This window comes from Erythranthe guttata, chromosome 7 (genome assembly GCF_056151865.1).
Source record: "Erythranthe guttata isolate IM_541 chromosome 7, IM_541, whole genome shotgun sequence".
In the NCBI taxonomy this organism is placed as follows: Eukaryota; Viridiplantae; Streptophyta; class Magnoliopsida; order Lamiales; family Phrymaceae; genus Erythranthe; species Erythranthe guttata.
The window spans coordinates 425146-445243 of record NC_142539.1 but is presented as its reverse complement, the minus strand read 5'-3'; the positions used below and the strand labels follow the sequence as shown (position 1 = coordinate 445243).

The 20098-nt window shown below is 37.2% G+C and overlaps 8 protein-coding genes and 1 non-coding gene across 11 annotated transcripts; 5 read left to right on the top strand and 4 right to left on the bottom strand.

Moving 5' to 3' along the window:
• The first annotated feature begins 87 nt into the window (after positions 1-87).
• LOC105966587 (antigenic heat-stable protein) lies at positions 88-2484 on the top strand. Its single transcript, XM_012991159.2, has 3 exons — positions 88-292; positions 1604-1719; positions 1914-2484. Exons 1-3 carry the CDS (start codon positions 188-190, stop codon positions 2224-2226), a joined length of 534 nt encoding a protein of 177 aa, XP_012846613.2. The 5' UTR covers positions 88-187; the 3' UTR covers positions 2227-2484.
• Positions 2485-2954: 470 nt separating this feature from the next.
• LOC105966572 (bZIP transcription factor 53) lies at positions 2955-3737 on the top strand. The gene has a single exon (XM_012991140.2). It carries the CDS (start codon positions 3214-3216, stop codon positions 3652-3654), a length of 441 nt encoding a protein of 146 aa, XP_012846594.2. The 5' UTR covers positions 2955-3213; the 3' UTR covers positions 3655-3737.
• Positions 3738-4166: 429 nt separating this feature from the next.
• Positions 4167-5976, bottom strand: LOC105966573 (scarecrow-like protein 23). Its single transcript, XM_012991141.2, has one exon. The coding sequence runs from the start codon at positions 5970-5972 to the stop codon at positions 4326-4328; it is 1647 nt and encodes a 548-aa protein (XP_012846595.2). The 5' UTR covers positions 5973-5976; the 3' UTR covers positions 4167-4325.
• A 989-nt stretch (positions 5977-6965) lies between these two features.
• UBC32 (ubiquitin-conjugating enzyme 32) lies at positions 6966-9910 on the top strand. 2 transcript variants are annotated; one of them, XM_012991163.2, is made up of 5 exons: positions 6966-7305; positions 8276-8407; positions 8519-8603; positions 8960-9123; positions 9214-9910. In XM_012991163.2, exons 1-5 carry the CDS (start codon positions 7195-7197, stop codon positions 9631-9633), a joined length of 912 nt encoding a protein of 303 aa, XP_012846617.2. In that variant the 5' UTR covers positions 6966-7194; the 3' UTR covers positions 9634-9910. The 2 variants fall into 2 exon arrangements, with proteins under 2 accessions (XP_012846617.2, XP_088676608.1); XM_088820482.1 differs by having other exon boundaries at positions 7080-7305; positions 8519-8629; positions 8746-9123.
• Positions 9911-10294: 384 nt separating this feature from the next.
• Positions 10295-11661, top strand: LOC105966591 (F-box/kelch-repeat protein At3g23880). The gene has a single exon (XM_012991162.2). It carries the CDS (start codon positions 10464-10466, stop codon positions 11610-11612), a length of 1149 nt encoding a protein of 382 aa, XP_012846616.2. The 5' UTR covers positions 10295-10463; the 3' UTR covers positions 11613-11661.
• Positions 11657-12680, top strand: LOC105966574 (F-box/kelch-repeat protein At3g23880; the record flags this gene model as incomplete). Its single annotated transcript, XR_016032204.1, has 1 exon — positions 11657-12680. It is a non-coding gene; the product is annotated as an F-box/kelch-repeat protein At3g23880 (transcript).
• A 273-nt stretch (positions 12681-12953) lies between these two features.
• LOC105966581 (uncharacterized) lies at positions 12954-14308 on the bottom strand. Its single transcript, XM_012991148.2, has one exon. The coding sequence runs from the start codon at positions 14220-14222 to the stop codon at positions 13071-13073; it is 1152 nt and encodes a 383-aa protein (XP_012846602.2). The 5' UTR covers positions 14223-14308; the 3' UTR covers positions 12954-13070.
• An 803-nt stretch (positions 14309-15111) lies between these two features.
• LOC105966598 (Adenine nucleotide alpha hydrolases-like superfamily protein) lies at positions 15112-16881 on the bottom strand. Its single transcript, XM_012991174.2, has 4 exons — positions 16436-16881; positions 15758-15867; positions 15542-15660; positions 15112-15400 (listed from the first exon to the last, which is right to left on the bottom strand). Exons 1-4 carry the CDS (start codon positions 16611-16613, stop codon positions 15322-15324), a joined length of 486 nt encoding a protein of 161 aa, XP_012846628.2. The 5' UTR covers positions 16614-16881; the 3' UTR covers positions 15112-15321.
• A 1439-nt stretch (positions 16882-18320) lies between these two features.
• LOC105966579 (UPF0481 protein At3g47200) lies at positions 18321-19967 on the bottom strand. 2 transcript variants are annotated; one of them, XM_012991146.2, is made up of 2 exons: positions 19827-19967; positions 18321-19738 (listed from the first exon to the last, which is right to left on the bottom strand). In XM_012991146.2, the coding sequence occupies exon 2, from the start codon at positions 19724-19726 to the stop codon at positions 18383-18385; it is 1344 nt and encodes a 447-aa protein (XP_012846600.2). In that variant the 5' UTR covers positions 19727-19738; positions 19827-19967; the 3' UTR covers positions 18321-18382. The 2 variants fall into 2 exon arrangements, with proteins under 2 accessions (XP_012846600.2, XP_088676607.1); XM_088820481.1 differs by having other exon boundaries at positions 18321-19747; positions 19827-19925.
• Between the last annotated feature and the right edge of the window lie 131 nt (positions 19968-20098).

Here is a 20098-nt window from a genome sequence, read left to right as displayed (position 1 = left end):
AGCCTACAATTAGTCCAGAAACATTTTCTAACCCGAACCTAATTTTATATCCGACCCGGAAAAGTACTCCAATATAAGAGCAGGCGATACGGCGTCGTATCTTATTCTGTCACAGTTTATTCAATCTCCCAAATTATAATTCTGAAATCGACGAAACCCAGAAAAATCAGACAGCTCGATTACTTCAATGGGATCGAATGTGATAACGCCAGATGACGTACTGGAGACTCTCATGAACGATGGCACAATCGATGCAATCCGGTTGAAAATTATTAATCAGCTCAAAGCGAACGTGAGATTTTTGTATTCACCTTTTTTTTTTTTTGTGTGTGTGTGTGTGTGTGTGAATAGTTTGCAAGTATGCTGTTTTATTTGAGGAATTATGCTTTGAACGTGAATTTTTATATGAATATTCATCGCGTAATATACTCCATGGCTGCATTTTTGGCTGTCAGATTTTTTTTTTATGGAATTATTTATTCTTCTATGATTTTTGTGATTATTGAGTGTTTGGAATTGGTTGAGCACATTGGCAAAAATAATTTTGAGAGTATGTTTGTTCGGTGTTGAACGAAGATTCGTGTTTTCGAAGTTCGGGGAGTTGAGATGGAGTTTGAATAGTATGTAAAATTGTGTGGCTTCTTTATATAACTGCGAATTTAATTCAGACGTGGTTTTGGAATTAGAGTTTCGATTGCAATTTTTCCAGCTCGAATTGATGGGTAATGTCCAGTTGGAATTGGTCTTTATAGATTTATGATTACAATGTGCTGATAGTTCATTGACGGAATACGGATGCTTGACAAACACATCAAATATGTCAATCATCGACATGCATCGTACTTCGCTGCATTGTTCAGTTTTTGTGTTACTTTATTTTTTTCGTAGTCAAATTGGAAATTTAGAGTTTTGTGTGTTTTGTTATTTCTTCTGTAGAAGCTGTCATATCTTCCGTTTCATTCTTTGCCTTGGTTCTTTTTCTCCAAATGGAATTAAATCTTTGGAAATATGACATTTTTTTCTTAATGTTCGTATCATGCAAATTGTTTTTGATTTGAGCAAGAGAAGGGATGGCATTTCATCGGTTTGGTATATACTGTGAAATACTAGGGTTGTAATGAAGGAGTTAATAAGCGAATGAGAAAGAAGACAGATAAAGCATTGTTTGGCCACTAGGGGGTAAAGTTCAGGGGTGGTATGTGGTTGTTACATCCCTGAACAAACATGCCCTAAGGGCTAGAGCATCTAAGTCTCCCTTAATTTTGCATTATTACTAATATACCAGTGATGATTTGACAGTTATAACTAATTATAGGATAGTGACGAAAGCAAATTCGACATTAATTCCACATAATCGTCCAAAATCTCGTAATTAAGTCATCCTAGTTTGTTTGTCCTAGGTTCTAAACATCTATACTCAGTGAACTCGTTTCGGAACTGTTTCATTCACCTATTTTAATGCTAGTAGTTGTCAAGAAAGTGGGCGTTCGTTCCTTTGTTTCATGAACATAGAAAAAACAATTGTTTTTTTTTTGTTAAATGTTGTTCTATAAAGTAAGTTTCAGTAGAAGAGGAAACGACAAAGGCTTTGTGTGTGTTGCAGGAGGATCTGAAGAGCAACACGATAAAAATGGTGGAACAGAGTAAGGTCCTCAATACCCCCGGTGCTGAGAAACAGACTAAACGAGAGTTATTTGATGCACTTCGACAAGAGCTTGAGTAAGTGTTACGTTAAATTTTGTTAGTCCACTCGTTTTTTGCTATTTTCTTGATCTGATATAAGATCGTAATGGTTCTTTTATGATACCGGTCAACCCATTGACCAATGAATCTTTATCTGCAAATCCATTTTGTTGTCATATTACAAATTCGAGTTTAGCTTTTTTACGTCGTTTGTTGGCGATTGAATGCAGAACCCCAGTACTCGAGAAGGCGTCTAGATCGGTGTGGGACTTAATTTTGGACCAGAATGGTTTGGGGAAAGAGATTAGTGATACCGTTGAGAGAGTTTTTTGTCAACTAAGTGGCCACGAGCCACCGTTATTTCCTACGGTAATCAGTGAAGCAGCACAGCCAGAGAAAGGAAAGGACATTATTACCCCTTCAACTTCATCCAAGAAACGGAGTTTTAGTCACATAAGTAAAGAAGAAGCAGATGCAGCTGCACAAGATTCGGCCAAGGGATCAGATGAAGCTGCAGCATTATCGCCCAATTCAAGAAAATAGAATGTGTGTTTACGATTCTGCCCCTTGCATGACCTGGCACGAACCGGAGCATAATTCTTAAAGTAAGGAATATCGCGATCTGATTCTTCTCGAGAAAAAGCGATAACTCGATAACTCCTTTCACTAGTTACTCTCTTGTAGTAGTAACAAGTAAGTTCACATGTGTTGAATTTTGTCTCTTGTCTGTATATCTTTGTTTGCTGTAGTTCTTGGATTAGTAGTTTAGTACAGTTTTATAAAATGGTACCAATTTATTTATTTCGACTTGGTGGGTCCTACTTGTCTGCCATCAAATTTGGTTAACTTAATGAAAAGTAATTAGGATTTAATTAAATTAAACAGCATTTAAAAAACTCAGATCACCTTTAGTAGGTTTTTCACGTGGCTACTCGGCCATCTCTTTTGAACACTTTGACTTTTCAACATCCAATAACATGATAGAGATAAAATTTGGCTATCCTAACTTTTTTTTTTTCTTTTCTAATTTATTTAAAAACCTTATCCATATTCGAAAGTCCGTATTCCAATTGATTACTTTAAAATAAGCTTATACATTAATATAATCACAATCTGTCAAATTCTATTAATTTAGTAAAATAATAAAAAAAAAAAATTAGCATGTTGTCTTCTGGTTTAGATTGAAAAAATATATTATTTAAACGAAATTATTAATTTTTATATATACTGTGCGCTATCATTATCCACATGTATCCATTAATTCTTAGCAAATGTAAGCTATTTGAAGAATCCTTCTACTTTTAGAACTCCCAAAAAATTTCATTATATATACTCAAATGGATAACCCTCAAAAACCTTCACATTTTCTTCCCAATTGCATTTCAATTAATCCCATTTAATTAATTTAATCCCATTTTCTTTACCCCTCTTCATACATTCATCATTAATCTGTAATATCCAAAAACAAAGAGAAATATCCGAAAATTCGATCGTATCGGAGTTTGTTTTTATCTATTTCTTTTCAAGAAAATGTCGTCAAGAAAGATCAACAACATAACAAGTTCATCAGAAGACGACGGAAACAGGTCTACGGCAATCACAGACGAGAAGAAGATGAAGAGGATGAAATCGAACCGCGAATCCGCGAGGCGTTCGAGGATGAAAAGGGAGCAGCACATTAAGGATTTGAACAATCAAGTCACGTATTTCAAAACTAGAAGCAGCGAAATCGCGCGAAAGATTAGCGAAATCGAGGCGCGTTTTACGGCCGTTGGATCGGAGAATAGAATCTTGAGGATGAAAGGCGAGGATTTGAAGAAGAGGCTCGAATTGCTCGAAGAAATGCTGGCTTCTGATCATCAAGTTAATGATGATTGTTTGTTAATGGATATTTTGCAAGATCCTTTGATTAAACCATGGATGCAGCATACTTTTGATTCTCAAACTATTGATGGGATTTACCAGTTTTAATTAATCATATATGTAAAAACACACACACATACACACGTGTTCATGGGCAGAATTGCATGTAGTAACATTTTTACTATATCTAATGCTAGTTTATTGTAAATAGTGTAGAATCAAGAATGTGCTGTAAATTGATTGAATTTTTTTTTTTTTAATTTTTTAATTTTTTTTTTTTTTTTGTGAATCGAAAATAAGTTTAACCAATAAGAAAAGTTTTATGAGATAGCTAAAGCACTTAATACTAGTTATAACTTATAAGCATATTGAAATGAATGAGGTGATGATCATTAGGGCAAATTATGGCCACTCCCTGAGGTATGGCTAAATTACGAAAAACCCCTATTGTTTGGGTGATTACAGTCAGCCCCCTTTAAATACTTTTATATAAAATTTATATAATTCGGTTATTTATCGAACCAAATCGTATATTTAGTTTGGTAAAACGGTATGAAATATTGGAGTACCGAAATTTCGGTTCGGTTTTACCGAATTAACAACCCTAAATTTACCTCTAGAGGGGTCTTTTCGTAAGATAATACATAGTTAAGGGGGTGTCGTAACTACCCAAATAGGAGGGGTGTTTTCGTAATTTGACAATAACTCAAGGAGTGGCCGTAATTTGCCCCGATCATTAATACTAACATTGGGAAAGAAAAATACTAAATGAAATATCACTAAGTAGTACATTTCAACTTCCATGCAGAAAGCGAACTAATCGGCGTCCCCTTCCACCCGATAATCAAGCTTTTACCGTCGAAATTGAACGTAAACGAATCTCCAAACGCAAAATTCTTGAGGACGAGATTTGCTTGATAAATCGAAGAATCGCTCAATTCGATTTCCTCGAAACCGAACCTCTCAAAAAATGCCCTCCAAACACTAACACTCACATGCCTTATCTTCCTCTCTCCCCCCTCGGTCGCAATAATATTCCTTATCGAAGAACCAAAACACGTCCCTTCTGCAATAAACCTATGCTTCTCATCGTTCTTCATACAATCCCCCATTAACTCGAAAGAAGCCCCGTAGAAAAATAAAGCCTCCACAAATCTATCCACAAAAATCGGAGAATTACAATTCGCCTCGACTTCGGTTACCACCATCACGCATGGATTAAGGGCTTTGATTAATTTCATCAAATGCTCGAGCCTATCCGACTGTCCGATCATATTCGTTAAAGCGAACTCCGCGTACACAATTATAGCTTCGTTTTCTTCTATCTTGAATTGACTTTTATCAAGATCCGATATATCGTCCACAATAACAACATTGAAAGAAAAGCGAAACCCTAATGAGTTCGAAAAGCTCGTTAGTTGTGTACCTGTCTTTTCCATACTAGCTCTAGATGTTTTCGTCCCGACAGAAGTGATTTTGAGATGCTCTACACAGTTTTCACTAAGTGCTTGCATTAAAATTGTGCATTGTATACCTTTACGAATTTCAAATATGATGAAGTGGATTTTTTTCGCGTCGCCTATATTATCGACTACCGATTGAATGCCCGCAAATTTAGTGATTTGTGAGAGAGGTACCTCTTTGTGAAAAGCAATCATTGTTTCTTCACTGCTTTTCAATGCCTCTAACGGGTCCTCGGTTTTTTTCGACAACCCTTTTCGTGTTATATTTCCCGTTTCTCCATCGATTTTTTCGTATAGAGCTTCGGTGAAATAAAACACCAATCTTTGAATAGGAGTCCCTTTTGGAGAACTCATCCTATCGCACTCGAGCAAGATTTTTTTCGCTCGTTCGTATTGTTTTGCGTTGACTTTTTCGGCGCATAAGAGTAGATTTTGGACAAGTTCAACTGCTTGGGAATCTTCTTTGGAGTGGCACAAAATTGAACTTGGATATGGGTGGCTTAATATAGACACTTCATTGCTTATTTGGGAAGTGGAATACTCGATGAAATTTTCGGAAGCTACTCGAATGATTTGCTCGATCGAAAGGCGAAAAGTACTCGGTTCATTTGCTTCGGTTCCATATTTTTGGAGATTTTTATTTTCGCCGTTGAATCTTCTGCATCTGCTTCCGTACTTGTTGAGAATCTCGAAGGACGACGAAGACGAATGGAAACGATCGAACCCCGTTTTTCCGGGCTCGATTATTTTCTTGAATTCATCACCACACGATGAAGTATGCGGTGTACTCTGCGCAAATAAACTTGTACCACAAGTAAAGAAATCCATGTCAATTGATTCCGAGCCTCCCCATTCTTGATCACCTTCATAGAAGCCACTTTCTTTAGCTAATTTCTCTAAGCTGTATTCATCTGAAGCAACAGAGGTGGAGAATTGCTCTGTTTGGGAGATATTGTTCAACATTTTAGTAATAATGTAATAATTAACAAAATAATTATTTTAGTATTTGATCACCTCAAAGGTTGTTATATATGTAATAAATTCAATAATTATATGTGTTGATAAATATTAAATAATAATTCTTGTTGTTGATGGAATATATTTTGTCTATATTATGGAAAGGCATTAGTTTGAATATAAATATTTTATTTGGCCGGAGATATAACAAGGACATAGAAAGAGACAACATATATTTCATAAGAAAAAACTACAATGAATGATCGACAGTGTAGCACGGACACGGAAACGGCGATACGGGGAAATGGGAAAAAAATAGGGAAATGTGTAAATATTAAAAGTATAGGAGTATATTTATAAGGGTAAATTACAACCACCTCCCTGAGGTAAAGTGTAATTACAGAAAAAACCCTGATTTTTTAGAAATTACATCAGCCCTGCATTTTGTAAACTTCTTACATTTAACCCCCTACAAAAGGTGTTAATGTATGAAATCTATAAATTGCAGGGATGTGGATGTAATTATGAAAAAATGATGGGTTTTTTTAGTAAATAAATCTTACCGCAGGGGTGTGGTTGTAATTTACCCTAATATATAAGTTTTTATTTATATATAATTATTTTTATATATATTATATACAAACATATTCAAAATAATTTTTTTTAGCAACAATCAATTTGCAATCGATCATTAAATTATGTAGATAATTTGGGAAAGGACAAAAATATTTAAAAATTTGTTATTCAAACATGTTTTTAGCTTTTCAGGTGTTCGGTAGGTGTCTTCGAATTTCCAACACAAAACTTATCCGAAATGCAGAAACGTGAAGAAGTTAACTTGTTAACTTGTTAAGTTAACTTGTTAAGTCTAGGCGTACCGTAGACCGCATTGCACGGTCTACTATCCTCCTCCCTGCAGTGCCGTTGACTTGTTAAGTCAAGGAAAAGATCGAATACAAACGCGTCTTTAGCTCAAACCGTAAATTGCCCGGAATAAATAAACCGCAGAAGAACGAAGCAAACAGCCAATAAACATGCACCACGTCAGCAGATATTTCATCGAAATGACGTGTCACATATATTAAATATTTCCTACCTCTTCTTCAACCAACACGCGCACACACACACACTCTCTCTCTCTCTCTCTCTCTCTATCCTGGTAAATTTACATTTTGCGAGTTCTTATCGTCTTCGTTTGGCGCGGTCCGATCTACCTCGAGAGGCAAAAATGGCGGAAGACAAGTACAATCGGAAGAACCCAGCCGTGAAGAGGATTCTGCAGGAGGTGAAAGAGATGCAATCGAATCCTTCTGACGATTTCATGAGCCTACCGCTCGAGGTATCTTTTTTTAATTTTTGGTACAATTATTTTGTAATTTGATGTTAATTCGTGATTTTCCCCAATTTTTGCTGTTTTTTTATATACTGGAAATGGTTGTTATTTTTATATAATTTTAGGAAAGTAATTTGAGATTAATGACCGTCTGCTTTAGCACGATAGCTCCAGATTTTACGATTTGTTACGTGATTTTGTTCCTTGGGTTTTTCTTCCAGCTAATTAATTGTCTGGAAAAATGAGGTTTCCCAAAATTAAGAGAAATGATCAGATCAGTGTGACCTTTTTCAGAAATTGTTCTAATGAATCCCTTAGCGTTGCCGAATTTACCTTTTGTTTTGTTGCTTTCAAGGATGGATCTGGATTGAGGTGTTCATTTGAAGATAATTGTTGCTTGATATGCTGTAATTACTTTTGGAATATGTGGTTTTGCTACCATTAATGATTTTACCTTTTTAAATTGATGATTTAGAGTTTTTACCAAGGCTTGTTCATTGGGCAACTCGAACTTTGTAACTGAATTAATTTGATTTTTATATGATTAAGTATAATGGACTTGGGAAATCAGAAGTATCCGGCTTAATTTATTGCTCCCGTGGTTTTTGTTTGTCCCCATTCTGATTCTGCGACGCACAGGTTTTAGTTTACCTATTGAAAACACTGATTTCATGAGATTTGACCTGTTATCAACTAATAAGGATAAATGAACTCTTTCTTTTTGTGATCATGCATCCACGTTTTCCCCCCTTCTTTTATAACATTTGTTTTGTGTATTACGGCTTGATTTAAAGTTCGAGATCCTCTTTTTTTTTTTCTTCTTTTTTTTTTTTTCATTTTTTACCTTTTCTGTCCATTTTGATTTCATACAAGATGCTGCATACGAGAAAAAAACATAATGATCTTTCTTTCTCTCAATTCTTGTACATCAAACCAGTTTCATTGTCTCTGTAATGGAACATCTTTTTTCTCCCAGGAGAATATATTCGAATGGCAGTTTGCAATTAGGGGGCCAAGAGACTCTGAATTTGAGGGAGGAATATATCATGGAAGAATTCAGTTGCCTGCTGAATATCCTTTTAAGCCGCCTTCATTTATGTTGTTGACGGTATTGCATCATTTTTCTTAAGCAGCTCACCAGTATTCGTTGAATAATTTAAACACGAGGTTCACAAACTTTATGTTGGATTTCTCTGATTTTGTTTATTATCTTTTACAGCCCAACGGTCGGTTTGAAACCCAAACAAAGATATGCTTGAGCATTTCAAATCACCACCCTGAGCACTGGCAACCATCCTGGAGTGGTATGTTCTTGTTTGAGACATTTTTTGTTTTTCTAAGTACATTGAACTTTAACCCCACCCAACTATTCCGTTAGCTTAAGCAAGTATGTAGTCATGCATGATTACATGATGGAGGATGTTTTGGATGTGCTGTAGAAACTAGTTGATATTAATACATATGGTTTATGTAACGTTTATCCATAGGTGCATTGATCAATTTCTTTTATCAATTTACATGTTTCTGTTTTGGGATATCTCAACATGTGATTGGTGGCAATCTTACTTTAGTCAGCAGATATTTAATCAGTGTTCTTTTGTATACATATTTTATTGGTTTTATATGTGTATGAGAATCACATTTGGGGGTCGTTTTGCAGTGCGCACTGCTTTGGTAGCATTAATCGCATTCATGCCTACCAGCCCAAACGGTGCACTGGGATCCTTAGATTATCCAAAAGATGAGAGGCGAGCTCTTGCAACTAAATCTCGCAATACAGCTCCCACATTTGGATCTTCCGAACGCCAAAAGCTGATTGACGAGGTTTGTTTTGCCCTAATCTATAAAAATATTTAAAAATTAAAATCATAGTTTCCATCATCTTAAGCTAATACCCGGCACTCTTATTGTTAGATCCATGAATATATGCTCACCAAAGCGCTTCCAACTTCTCAAGGCGAGCAATCCTCTGAGGCAAACACTGGTAGTGAAGAAAGCCCACAGGGTCCTCAAACTGACATAGAGACAACTACTGAAGCTATTCTCACTCCAGCTGAAGATGACGGAATAGTCGAAGAAGAAGAAGAAGAAGAAGAAGCACTTCCCAATCTAACTGAAAACGGTGGGATTATTGAAGAACCAAACGAAACACACACAGTGCTCACAAATCCACAGCAAGCTATGCGTAGGCCAGAATCAAGAGTTGCCAAACCTACCGATGACCGCCTCTTCACATGGGCAATTTACGGACTTACCTTTGCTATAATTCTTCTTCTGTTGAAGAAGTTCTTGAAAGCTAATGGCTACGGTGCTGTCTTTATGAATGAGTCCTAAGTATTTTGGTAAATATTTCTTACTAGTATTATGTAGTCGATGACCGAAGTAAAAGATTCTATCGCGCTGCGGATGAAGATTATGGTGCTGTGTCTTTATGCACGCATCTTATATGTAAATCTTTTTTTGTTTTTCAATTTAGCGGACTGTTGTATAGGTTATATTATGATATGATTATGCATAAAACTTATGAACTTTGTAAAGAGCTGAACTAGTTTACCGGAAGGTAATTGCTCTCTTGAGTTGGATCTTATAATATTACTTGCGTTTACGAGCATGATTCGGGGTGAATTCTGTTTTGTTTCATTGGTTATTTCAGTAGAATCTCGATAATTTCTTTTGGTCTCGACTCGGTTAATTAATTACATCACTTGAATAATAATTTCTTTTGGTCTTGACTCTGTAAAAAACGTTGTAAATTATTAGTTCGATAATTTAATATTTTGCTAAATTAATAGAATTTTGTTAGTTAATTTATAGTGGTTTGACTTTATAACTATGAAATATAAAAGTAAATTCACTAAAATATATCACCTCTCTTCATTTTGATAAAACAGGGGTGCTGCTAAATGCAATTTGATAAAACAGGGGTGCTAAATGCAATTTAACAAAACTAAGGGTGCTAAATGCAATAAAGTCGATTGGGTTTTTCATAGTAAAGAAAAGTTGTTAAAGCCTTAAAGGTGAAGCCTATCCATTTGCACGGCCATGTTGTCTCCTTCATCGTTGAGCTTCGCGGCGGTATTACCGGCAGTCAACGATGGCGGCGATAGTTTAGGGTTTTAGGGTTTAACCAAACTCCGATCAGCTCATCAGATACTGAAACCACTATGATTCCCAAACTACCAGACGAATTGATTATTGAAATTCTCGCAAGGCTCCCGGTAAGATCCCTCTTGAGATTCAAATGCGTTTCAAAATCATGGCTTTCCCTAATTTCCAGCCAACAATTCGTCGAAACCCACCTCTTTAACTCAAAGAAAAACCCTAATTTCACACACCACAGTGTTATTCTAACCTGCGAGGGGAAGCTTGAGCGATCTTCAATTCCCTCCCTGTTGTCAAACGACGCCGTTTTTTATGTACTACACTCGGAATTCGCGTATGGTTCCGGAGAAAATCTAGCTTTCGTTGTCGGTTCTTGTGACGGATTGATTCTCCTTTCCTGTAACGACAAAGATTTGTTCTCCTTCAACCCATCCACAAGAATCCACAAAAAGCTGCCCCGTTTCGGCGAGAAGATAAAGCGCGGCCGTCGTTGCAGCCACGGGCTTGGTTTCGATAAATCGACCGGCGATTACAAGGTTGTGGGGTTGTATTATACTGATAAGGACTTGTCTGAGGTGAAGGTCAAAGTCTACAGCTCGAAGAACAATCGGTGGAAGAGCGACCGATGGAAGACGAAGACTACGGTCAACCGTTCGAACATGCGTCGGGTGAGGGGTGAGCTAGGTGCATTTGCTCACGGGAAGCTGCACTGGATTTGTCATTCTTCGCCGGGGTCGGGGCGTGAATCGGAATGGAGCGTTGTTTATCTTGATTTAGAGACGGAAGAGTATGGAGAATTGCAGATGCCGAATTACGAAGTGAACGAATTAAAATGTGGAGGCCCGGTGTTGGGAGCATCCGAAGGAAACCTTTTCGTGCTCGTCGTTTATCCGAGTAGTGCGGATATGTGGATTATGGTTGGCGGTTACGAAGGATCGGGAAACGAGTCTTGGACTAAGGTGGTTACTCTTCCTTATGATGGTGGCTTGGTTTATCCTCCTTATGTTGATGGCTTGGTTGAACTTCCTTATGCTGATGATTTTTCCGAGAATGCTAATAGATCGCCTCTGTATATGCTGTTGCTTTGGTGTTCGTCGATTGTGGTTTTCGATGGAAAGGGTTTCACTGCCAGGAGTCGTCAGATTCGAACCGATAGCCGATATTATCAAGCCGACACTTATTTGGAAAGTTTAGTCTCCCCATTAGGGTGATAATCTTCTGTGTTATTTTAATATCTGGGAATTATAATGTTTAAGCACATGTACCAGTCTTTTTATCGTCCTTTTTTTTTTTTTTTTTTCTTTTTTCGAACTGGCGATTAGCCTTTGATGTATTAGATGCAGAATTTCCAATCGATCTGTCGAATAATATAGGTTGCGTGGTTGGATCTTGTGACGGATTGATTTGTTTAGCCGTCGGTGTAAAAGATTTGATCTTGTGGAACCCGTGCACAAGAACTCGCAAAACCCTGCCCGATTTCGGTGTGGAAATAATCCGCGGCAGTTATTTCATTTACGGATTTGGTTTCGATAAATCGAGTAATGATTACAACGTTGTGGGGTTTTTCAATAGCGACAACGACTTGTTTTTCAGTAGTCACGTGGTGGTCAAAGTTTATAGCTTGAAGAACGATTGATGGAGAACGATCGAGGGTTTCAAGGGTCGTTGGTCGATCGACGATGCACTGGACTGCGTATTGCGAATCGGAGAAGGAATCTGAATGGAATATTATTTATCTCGATTTAGAGACTGAAGAGTACGGAGTGTTAGAGGTGCCGAATTGTGTGAATGAAAAAGGTTGTTCTTGTTCGATGCTGGACGAATCCGAAGGATGTCTTTATGCTCTGTGCGATTATCGAGATAGTGCGGATGTGTGGATTGTCGGTGATTGTGATGGATTGGGAAACGCTACTTGGACTAAGGTGGTCAGCGTTTCGTACGTCGATCGTTTCTTGAAGTCGACCTGTAAAACGGCGTTTCGTGTGTTGAAGAAATACGGCAAAGTGCTGTTGCTTTGTGGTTCGACGGTTGTGGTTTTCGATGTAGAGGATTGCACTATCAGGTATCCCGAGATTAGAAACCATAATCAATTTAGTACAGCCATCACTTATTTTGAAACGTTGGTTTCACCGTTAGATTTAACATACGTGGATTCAAATGTTTAAGCATATGTACGAGTCCTTTTGTTATCGATTTTTTTCGTTTTCGTGAACTGGCTATTGGCTTTTGATTATCTGAGTTTTTGCGGAGAAGAAATTTTCGGCTATTTTTACGATTAACTTCTCGCTTCTATGAACCATATAAGCCTTTGAAATCCAATTTGTAGGCTGATATCAGAACATATAGTTGATGGTGAACAACGATGAGTAAAAACGAGAGCGATAAATAAATTACGAAATTCGTTTGTTCGGTTTCGAGTAGTTATTCTCGTTAGTTGCTTTGATGCAGTCTATGTTGTTCTTTACCATGATGCAATAACTAAAACATAGTAACAAAATATGTTCTGAAATATTCATGTAATAAATCATAGCATTAGCATCTATATAGATAGGTATGCTGTAAATAACTGAAATTTACATATTATATATAACATCAAAAACAAAATATTATCATTCTGAATATAAAAACAAATGGGTTTAAGGGGGGTGTTTTCACATGAGAAATTAAGATCAACCCAAGAGGGATATAATAGCAAGACAATTGCTAGTCACATTAGTCAAGTTTTCGGCCAAGCCCGAGAAAACGGACGTCTCCCCGATGCTCGAGAACCCGTCCTCGCAATCTCCGACATTGGTGATAACAGCACTCAGCATGCTGTTCATCGTACCTATATCCTTTTCGTGCAAAGCGTCGACGGCGTTTTGGTAATTGTACGCGGCGGTGTCGTAGCTATCCTTGCAGTCCTTGATTACGGAGAGCACCTGGGGCGGCATTCCGGGCTTTTCGGACATGGTCTTCGCGAGCGAGAGGGCATAGTCGGACAATTTCGACCCCACCCCTATGGAAACTTCTAGAACCGAGGGGACGTCGTCTTTGCCCTTGAGGAGCGGAGCGATGGTTGTTAGGCATAGGGAGGAGTGGTCGGTGGAGTCGCAGATTTTCTTGACTTTCGGATCGACGTCGTCGGTCGGTGCTGACGTGTCGAGGATTGAGCTGAGGTCGAATGATGGTGCGGCGAGGGAATCGAGTTTTGCGGGGCCCGCACCGTCGTTCGACGACGTGGAGAATGAGTCGAGTTTCGCGGCGCCCGGACCATCGTCGTCGTTCGATGACGTGGAGAATGAGTCGAGTTTCGCGGCGCCCGGACCATCGTCGTCGTTCGATGACGTGGAGAATGAGTTGAGTTTGGCAGGTGCCCCACCGTCGTCGTCGTCGTTCGATGACTCGTCGGGTGATTCGGGTTTGGCTGGAGCCTCGTCGTCATCGTCGTCTTCTGAGTCATCTGAGTCCGATGACTCGTCGGGGGATTCGGGTTTGGCTGGAGCCTCGTATTCCCCGTCGGGTGATTCGGGTTTGGCGGGGGCCTCGTCGTCGTTGTCGAATGATGTGGAGGTGATCAATGTCGCGGCGGCGGCCGGGGGGTCAGCGGCGCTGGGGGAGATGGATGTTGATGGGGGGTCGGAGATTGTCGATGGAGGGAAAGAGCCGTAGCTCGGCGAAGGAGACGGTGAGGTACCGTCGTCCGTGGGGCCCGCTGACGAGGCACGCGGCGATTGTGCGGTGGGGGAAGCGGCGGGAGAGAGCTCGGGTTGTGCGGAATGGGAGGCGATGAGGAGAGAGAAGGAGAGAATGAGGAGAGAGAGAGTGTTGTGGATTGCCATTTTCTTGATTTTTTTTTTTTTTTGGAATGATGGAAGGCAATGAAGTTGGAATGAATAGGAAATGGTGGGGATATAGGATGGTGTTTTGAGGTGGGGAAGTTGGTTTGATTACCGGTAAATAGAATGGGCAGTTGTGAGTGAAAATAGGAACATCAAATAGTTTGCTTATTTTTAGCAGTGGTCTTAATTTTGTTGTCAAGGATAGTCCTACATTTGGATATAAGAATATGGTGTCATTGTTCAACAACTTTATGAGCCATTGATTTATAATTTCGACAAGTTATTGTACGAGAGTTGATGTTTATCCATTACATTTAGGGTAAATTACGGTCATCTTTAAGGTAAGGTAAAATTACGAAAACTCCCTACTGTTTGGGACTTTGGGTAGTTACAGCTATCCCTTAACTATGAATCTTCTTACATATGCATTCTTGCGGTGCCAAATTTAGTGGAATCTTCTAGATTATGTGCAATATTCTCCAGTTTGTACCCATTTTACCCCATTCGAGCTCCAAATTTTGAAACAAGGTGATCATAAGACGTATTTTTTGGCTTGTATATATCAGATTGTGGTGCATCAGAAACTGCATTTTTGCATAAAACGAGTACAAACTAGAGAACATTACACATAGTCTAGAACAATACGTTGGAGATTGACGCTACTAAAACTCTGAATAGGGGTCGTTTTCTCCGCAGCCCGTCGGGATCAAAATCTTGGGTCTCGTTTACTTAGGAACGACTACCCAACTTTAAGCGATGCCCACTTCGATATGAAGACGGCTAGCAATTAGAAAGAAATTTATCTTATTTTTCTTGATTTAATTTATTGGGAGATTGTGTATTGAACTAGCCACAACTTAACCATAAGCATATGTAAAACAAATGAATATATTTTCCAATTGTCATTTTATTGAATTGCCCAATGTTGCAAATGGCTAAAATTCAGCTTACAACAGGATGCACACAAACACAACTAAAAAGAACTTCCAACATTCAATTACAGGCAACATAAATTATTACCAATTAGAGCACTAAAAAAAACAGAGTTTCGAAAACAACACAAATAATAAACTCCACAAGAAAATCACTCGACCGCATTTTAGTCGTGGCTCTTCACAACGGTAACCGGACATGTAGCATTGTTCACCACAAAGTTGCTAACACTCCCCATAATAGCCCTGCAATAATATCGTACACAAATAAATCAATCTATCTTCGTTTAATTTTCCGAATCATCGAATAAAGTCAACCGTGACATCATTTTTATTCGTCTAAAGCTACATCTGCGAAAAATTCAACATATCAATTTTTAGTCAAACCTTTTGATTTTGCCGAGGCCTCTGTTTCCGATGACAAGGGAGTCGAGTGGAACGTTGTCGATGGATTCACATAGCTTCTCTCGAGCATCGCCCCAGTAGATTTTCATAAGCACAGTGATCTGCATTTCAATTTTCGTAAGCCATCAAAAGATAAATAGATCAATTATTATAATTGATAAATCTTTTTTATAAAAAAGTTAACAAATTATTTTTTACCTCTTTCTGACTTGCTGCGGTGGAGACCATATCCAATGTTTCGGGATCGGGGGTCAGCCCGTATTTCTTCATGATGTGTGCGTTCGTCAAATCGCTCAGAGGAATCAACGCTAACAAAATTACAATAATCAATTTGTGAGAAAACAAAAAAAAATGTCTAGAACAGGTAAAACCTAAGACAATCCAAATAAAAAATAAAAAATTATACATATATATATAATTATGTATATACATAGTTCATGTGACTTCAACAAGATCACACATTTAATAGCCGGAGCTAAGATTTCATACATTCAATATTTGGATATAAATTTAAATTAATTATCAGATTAACTATAAAATAAAACTCTTAAAACACCATTTATTGATCCACATAACATGAATTAATTATGAACAAAAATCAAAATAAATAGCAAGATCAATTATTTAATCTCCACACTTTCTACCAGCACATGATAAAAATCACCAATTATTTACTAAAATGCCCTTCAATAAACCAAAAAAGTCAAATCCTTATGGTCAACAATCGGATCAAACACTGATCTACACAATACACACAAAATTAACAGGAAAAAAAAAATCTTACTTTTACCAGATCAAAAAACATTAAGTCACATGCAGTTCTAACAAACAAAAAAATTAGAGAGAGAAAAAGATAGGGTGAGATGCGGTGCATACGAGAACCGGTGGCCTCCCAGAGCTGCATCTCGCCGGACTCATAGTAGCCTTCGGGGCGCACGGTGACGAGAATCAGGTGATCGCCGCTCCGGGTGAGGTTATCAACAGCCCACTTCAGAGCTTTTCTGCTGCACGGTGAGAAATCCACTGCCACGCCTACTCTCCTGCAATCTCCCATATTTCTTCTTTTTTTTTCTCTCTCTCTAGAATTTATGTGCTTTCTCTCTCTAAGATTTGTGATGCAGAGAAATGTCTGTCTGCCTGCTTTTTTTTTAGTCCGACACGACGCAATACGAATGAATACAAGGTGCTGAGATCACCATTAAATATTAATTTCTTCTGTGTGTGTTTTTTGTGTGTGAGAGAGAGAGGAGCAAAAAAGTCGTGTTCAGAATTATTGAGCGTCTTTTGTTTTCCACCGTTAGATTTGTGGAGAAGATAATCATAATAAATTAAAAGTTGTTAATAATTTATTATTTGAAATATTTATTGAGTATGTTTTAGAAAAGTCTAGCTAATAATTTTTTTCCTAATTTTGCCCATTCGTGAGTTGTCATACAACTTACAATGGGTAATCAAAAATTGTATTCGAAAGTTTTGAGGAAATTGAATGATAATATGGTCCTTAATTAAATAAAAGTATAAAAATTAGTGTATTACTTTAGGATAATAATGCCCTACCACATGGCAACTTGCGAAATAGAAATAATGGGTAAATTAGCGTCTGCCCCTAAGACAAAGTTAGATTACGAAAAAACCCTCTTCTAGATTATGTCACATTTTGAAAAAAACTAATTATAAGATATTTCTTTTGACTTGTAAAAATATCAGATTGTTGTGCATCAGAACTGTATTTTTAAACAAAACAAGTACAAACTAGAGAATATTCCAGTGAATCTAGAAAATTCGGTTGAAATTTAACACCATAAGGGTGGACGTGTAAAAATTCATAATTAATGGGTAGTTATAATTACTTAAATAAGAAGATTTTTTTATAATTTGACCTCATATCAAAGGTGATTTTTTTTTTTTATAATTTAACCTTATATCAGAGGTGTATGGATTTTTTATAATTTGACGTTATATCAAGGATGGCCGTAATTTATCCAAGAAATAATTATCTTATAACACAAAAAGACAAAAGACCACATTTTGAAAAAAAAAATAGTCGATGTGCAATATTGGATCAATGAATTGTGATGACAAAATAAATAAATAAAAAATATTAATGCGTTGACAACTAAGTTCCATCACAATTTTTTTATATAAAAAATATCAATTTGTAATTTTTTTTATATTATTTTATTTGTAAATAATATCAATTTGGAGTATTATACTTGGTCTTCTCAAAATAAGCGGTGTTCTGCACGCGCGTGTAAATTTGCTTCTTTTTAGCAGTATTTGGGAAAATTATATTTTAGTCCCTCAAGTTTAATTTAATTCTACAACCGGTCCTTCTTATTCACAAAAAATAGATTTAGCCCATAATGTTTCAACAATCTAGCAGTTTTGGTCATTTCCGTCAATTTTCTGTTATTGCCAGCAGAATCAAACGTGTTTCCATCAATGTATTAACTGACGAGTTAACGTTAAATTGACGAAACTGACAAACAATATTAAACTGGTGAACCCTGATGAACTAAATCTATTCTTTTGTGAACAAGGGGACCAAATATGGAATTAGTGCAAACTTGAGGGCAAAAAGTATATTTATCCCACCTTTATTTAATTTTATTTCTACTTTAAAAGTATGAATATTTATATTTCTTATACTTTTTGGTAATAGATATTAGGCATCTATGCATCAAAGGTTGTTTAATAATGTAACATAAATATCAGAAAATTAGAAAGCACACAAAAAAATTCTTCAACCACACAACATAACTGGAAAAAATGCCAACTAAAATAATTAAAATAGCTATAAAAAAAAGTTATTCATTTAATCTCCTACTGAAAACGGTGAAGGAGAAAATAAACTGTTGAGAAGAATACTCCAGTAAACAGAAAAACCAGAATCAACATAGCCAAACTTAATCCTGCAACCCCCAAACGAGTCCTGTGATAAACATGCCTTATAATCCCACACAATCCTATCCTCCTTGATTGATAACCATTTATCTCTTCACAAAGTCCATTATAGTAAAACTCCTTCACATTTAAATCCACATGCAGCTTCTGAAAAAGAAACACAATCTCACCTTCTCTCTCGTGACCATCGATAATAATCTCCTTATTACGAAAAAACCTCACATCCCGATTGGATTGTATTAGCCTTTCCATTAGGGTTACGTAGGAAATCACGTGTTTCGAACATGCGGGGTAGTGATTTTCCATTGCGATTAGATTTCTGAACAAGATTTCGGTGTAGCTGTGGATTTCGAGAGACGGGATTTTTAATTCTCCGTCGTAAAAACTCACGTTTAACGGACTTTCCGAAATTGCCCTTTTGACTCGTATCCCGAGGGAATCAAGATTTGTTGCATGAGGAATATTCCTTTGAGTATTACTACTTGAAAGAATTTTTGGAGATGTAGGAAGAAAATGTTGTCGAATTAGGTCTAATAAATGTAGTGTTTGAGGCGGGCTAAAGATTTTCCGAGGAAAATGTGCATGATTTTCGGGGATTAATTTCCGGAAGAAACACAATGAAAGCTCGACGAGTGACATGGTACACTCTTTAGGAATCGGGACTAAGTGGAAGAGTTTTTCAAGAACGAAAAACGGGACTTGGTTTTCGAATAATATTAAATCACATCTCAACTTGAAAATCACATCGTTCGTGCCGAAGCAAACATCGTCCCTACGCCTTAAACTCTTGAAGGCAAACTCGAGAAAGAGCTCGATTATGAAACAACCATCGATTAACATCATTTCTACGAAATTATCGCTCACCATTTCGATTTTTTCGCCGTAGAAGTTTCTAGATTTTTGCTCCATTCGTTTAAGTGCCCTTATGCATGTGTCTAGAGCTGCGTCTGAGTACGGCTTTCGATTTAGTAACGTGTTTAAATATCGCCATTTTTTATCTTGCATGAGTTTGTGAGTTTCGTTGCCGTTGTGTAAGGGGCCGATTGAGACTAAGGAGGGGAAATAATTACTTTCGTTACCTCTGAAAAGTTGTTCGTGAACTTTGTAGATGCAATGTGACAGAGAAATGGACTCCATTTTTTCTTTGATTGAGGACTGAAGCGTAATATTGTCGTTCGCGATTTCGATCGAGACATGGTCTCGTTCCGTAGCTTCTATTTCGAGCGATTTGCTTCTTGCTCTCGTCTTTTCCCTGAAATCCATATTTTCTCTGTCCTGCAAAATCTTGAAAAAAAAAAACTATGGAGTAAAATAATAAGCTGTTAAAATTAATTATTGATGACAAACAAGTAGAAAAACTTGCCTAAAAATCGTATGTCGACCGAGAAATTAAACGAAGAACTTTAGCTTATATTTTCATAGTGAATTATGAGGAATGTACTGCATGGATTTTGTGAATGTTTTAAAGACACAAAAAATGCTGGCTGGAATCAAAGGTTGCTTGAAGCAGAGGATGATTATTACAAAAGTTAAAGCATAAAAGAATCAAGGAATTAATTAATGACTAAAACTGAACTGGAAAGAATTTTATATATATTAACTTGCATGATCATAAAGAATTGTGTGGCTTTGCAC

Bases quoted from the DNA above. Each gene is read 5' to 3' on its own strand.
- LOC105966587 (XM_012991159.2), top strand. From the start codon at position 188: ATGGGATCGAATGTGATAACGCCAGATGACGTACTGGAGACTCTCATG. The intron at 293-1,603 runs GTGAGATTTTTG...TGTGTGTTGCAG, and splicing joins TTAATCAGCTCAAAGCGAAC to GAGGATCTGAAGAGCAACAC. The intron at 1,720-1,913 runs GTAAGTGTTACG...GATTGAATGCAG, and splicing joins GCACTTCGACAAGAGCTTGA to AACCCCAGTACTCGAGAAGG.
- LOC105966572 (XM_012991140.2), top strand. From the start codon at position 3,214: ATGTCGTCAAGAAAGATCAACAACATAACAAGTTCATCAGAAGACGAC.
- LOC105966573 (XM_012991141.2), bottom strand. From the start codon at position 5,972: ATGTTGAACAATATCTCCCAAACAGAGCAATTCTCCACCTCTGTTGCT.
- UBC32 (XM_088820482.1), top strand. From the start codon at position 7,195: ATGGCGGAAGACAAGTACAATCGGAAGAACCCAGCCGTGAAGAGGATT. The intron at 8,630-8,745 runs GTTTTTCTAAGT...TGTAGAAACTAG, and splicing joins TCTTGTTTGAGACATTTTTT to TTGATATTAATACATATGGT. The intron at 9,124-9,213 runs GTTTGTTTTGCC...TCTTATTGTTAG, and splicing joins GCCAAAAGCTGATTGACGAG to ATCCATGAATATATGCTCAC.
- LOC105966591 (XM_012991162.2), top strand. From the start codon at position 10,464: ATGATTCCCAAACTACCAGACGAATTGATTATTGAAATTCTCGCAAGG.
- LOC105966581 (XM_012991148.2), bottom strand. From the start codon at position 14,222: ATGGCAATCCACAACACTCTCTCTCTCCTCATTCTCTCCTTCTCTCTC.
- LOC105966598 (XM_012991174.2), bottom strand. From the start codon at position 16,613: ATGGGAGATTGCAGGAGAGTAGGCGTGGCAGTGGATTTCTCACCGTGC. The intron at 15,661-15,757 runs GTAAAAAATAAT...ATTGAAATGCAG, and splicing joins CCGCAGCAAGTCAGAAAGAG to ATCACTGTGCTTATGAAAAT. The intron at 15,401-15,541 runs GTTTGACTAAAA...ATATTATTGCAG, and splicing joins GGCCTCGGCAAAATCAAAAG to GGCTATTATGGGGAGTGTTA.
- LOC105966579 (XM_012991146.2), bottom strand. From the start codon at position 19,726: ATGGATTTCAGGGAAAAGACGAGAGCAAGAAGCAAATCGCTCGAAATA.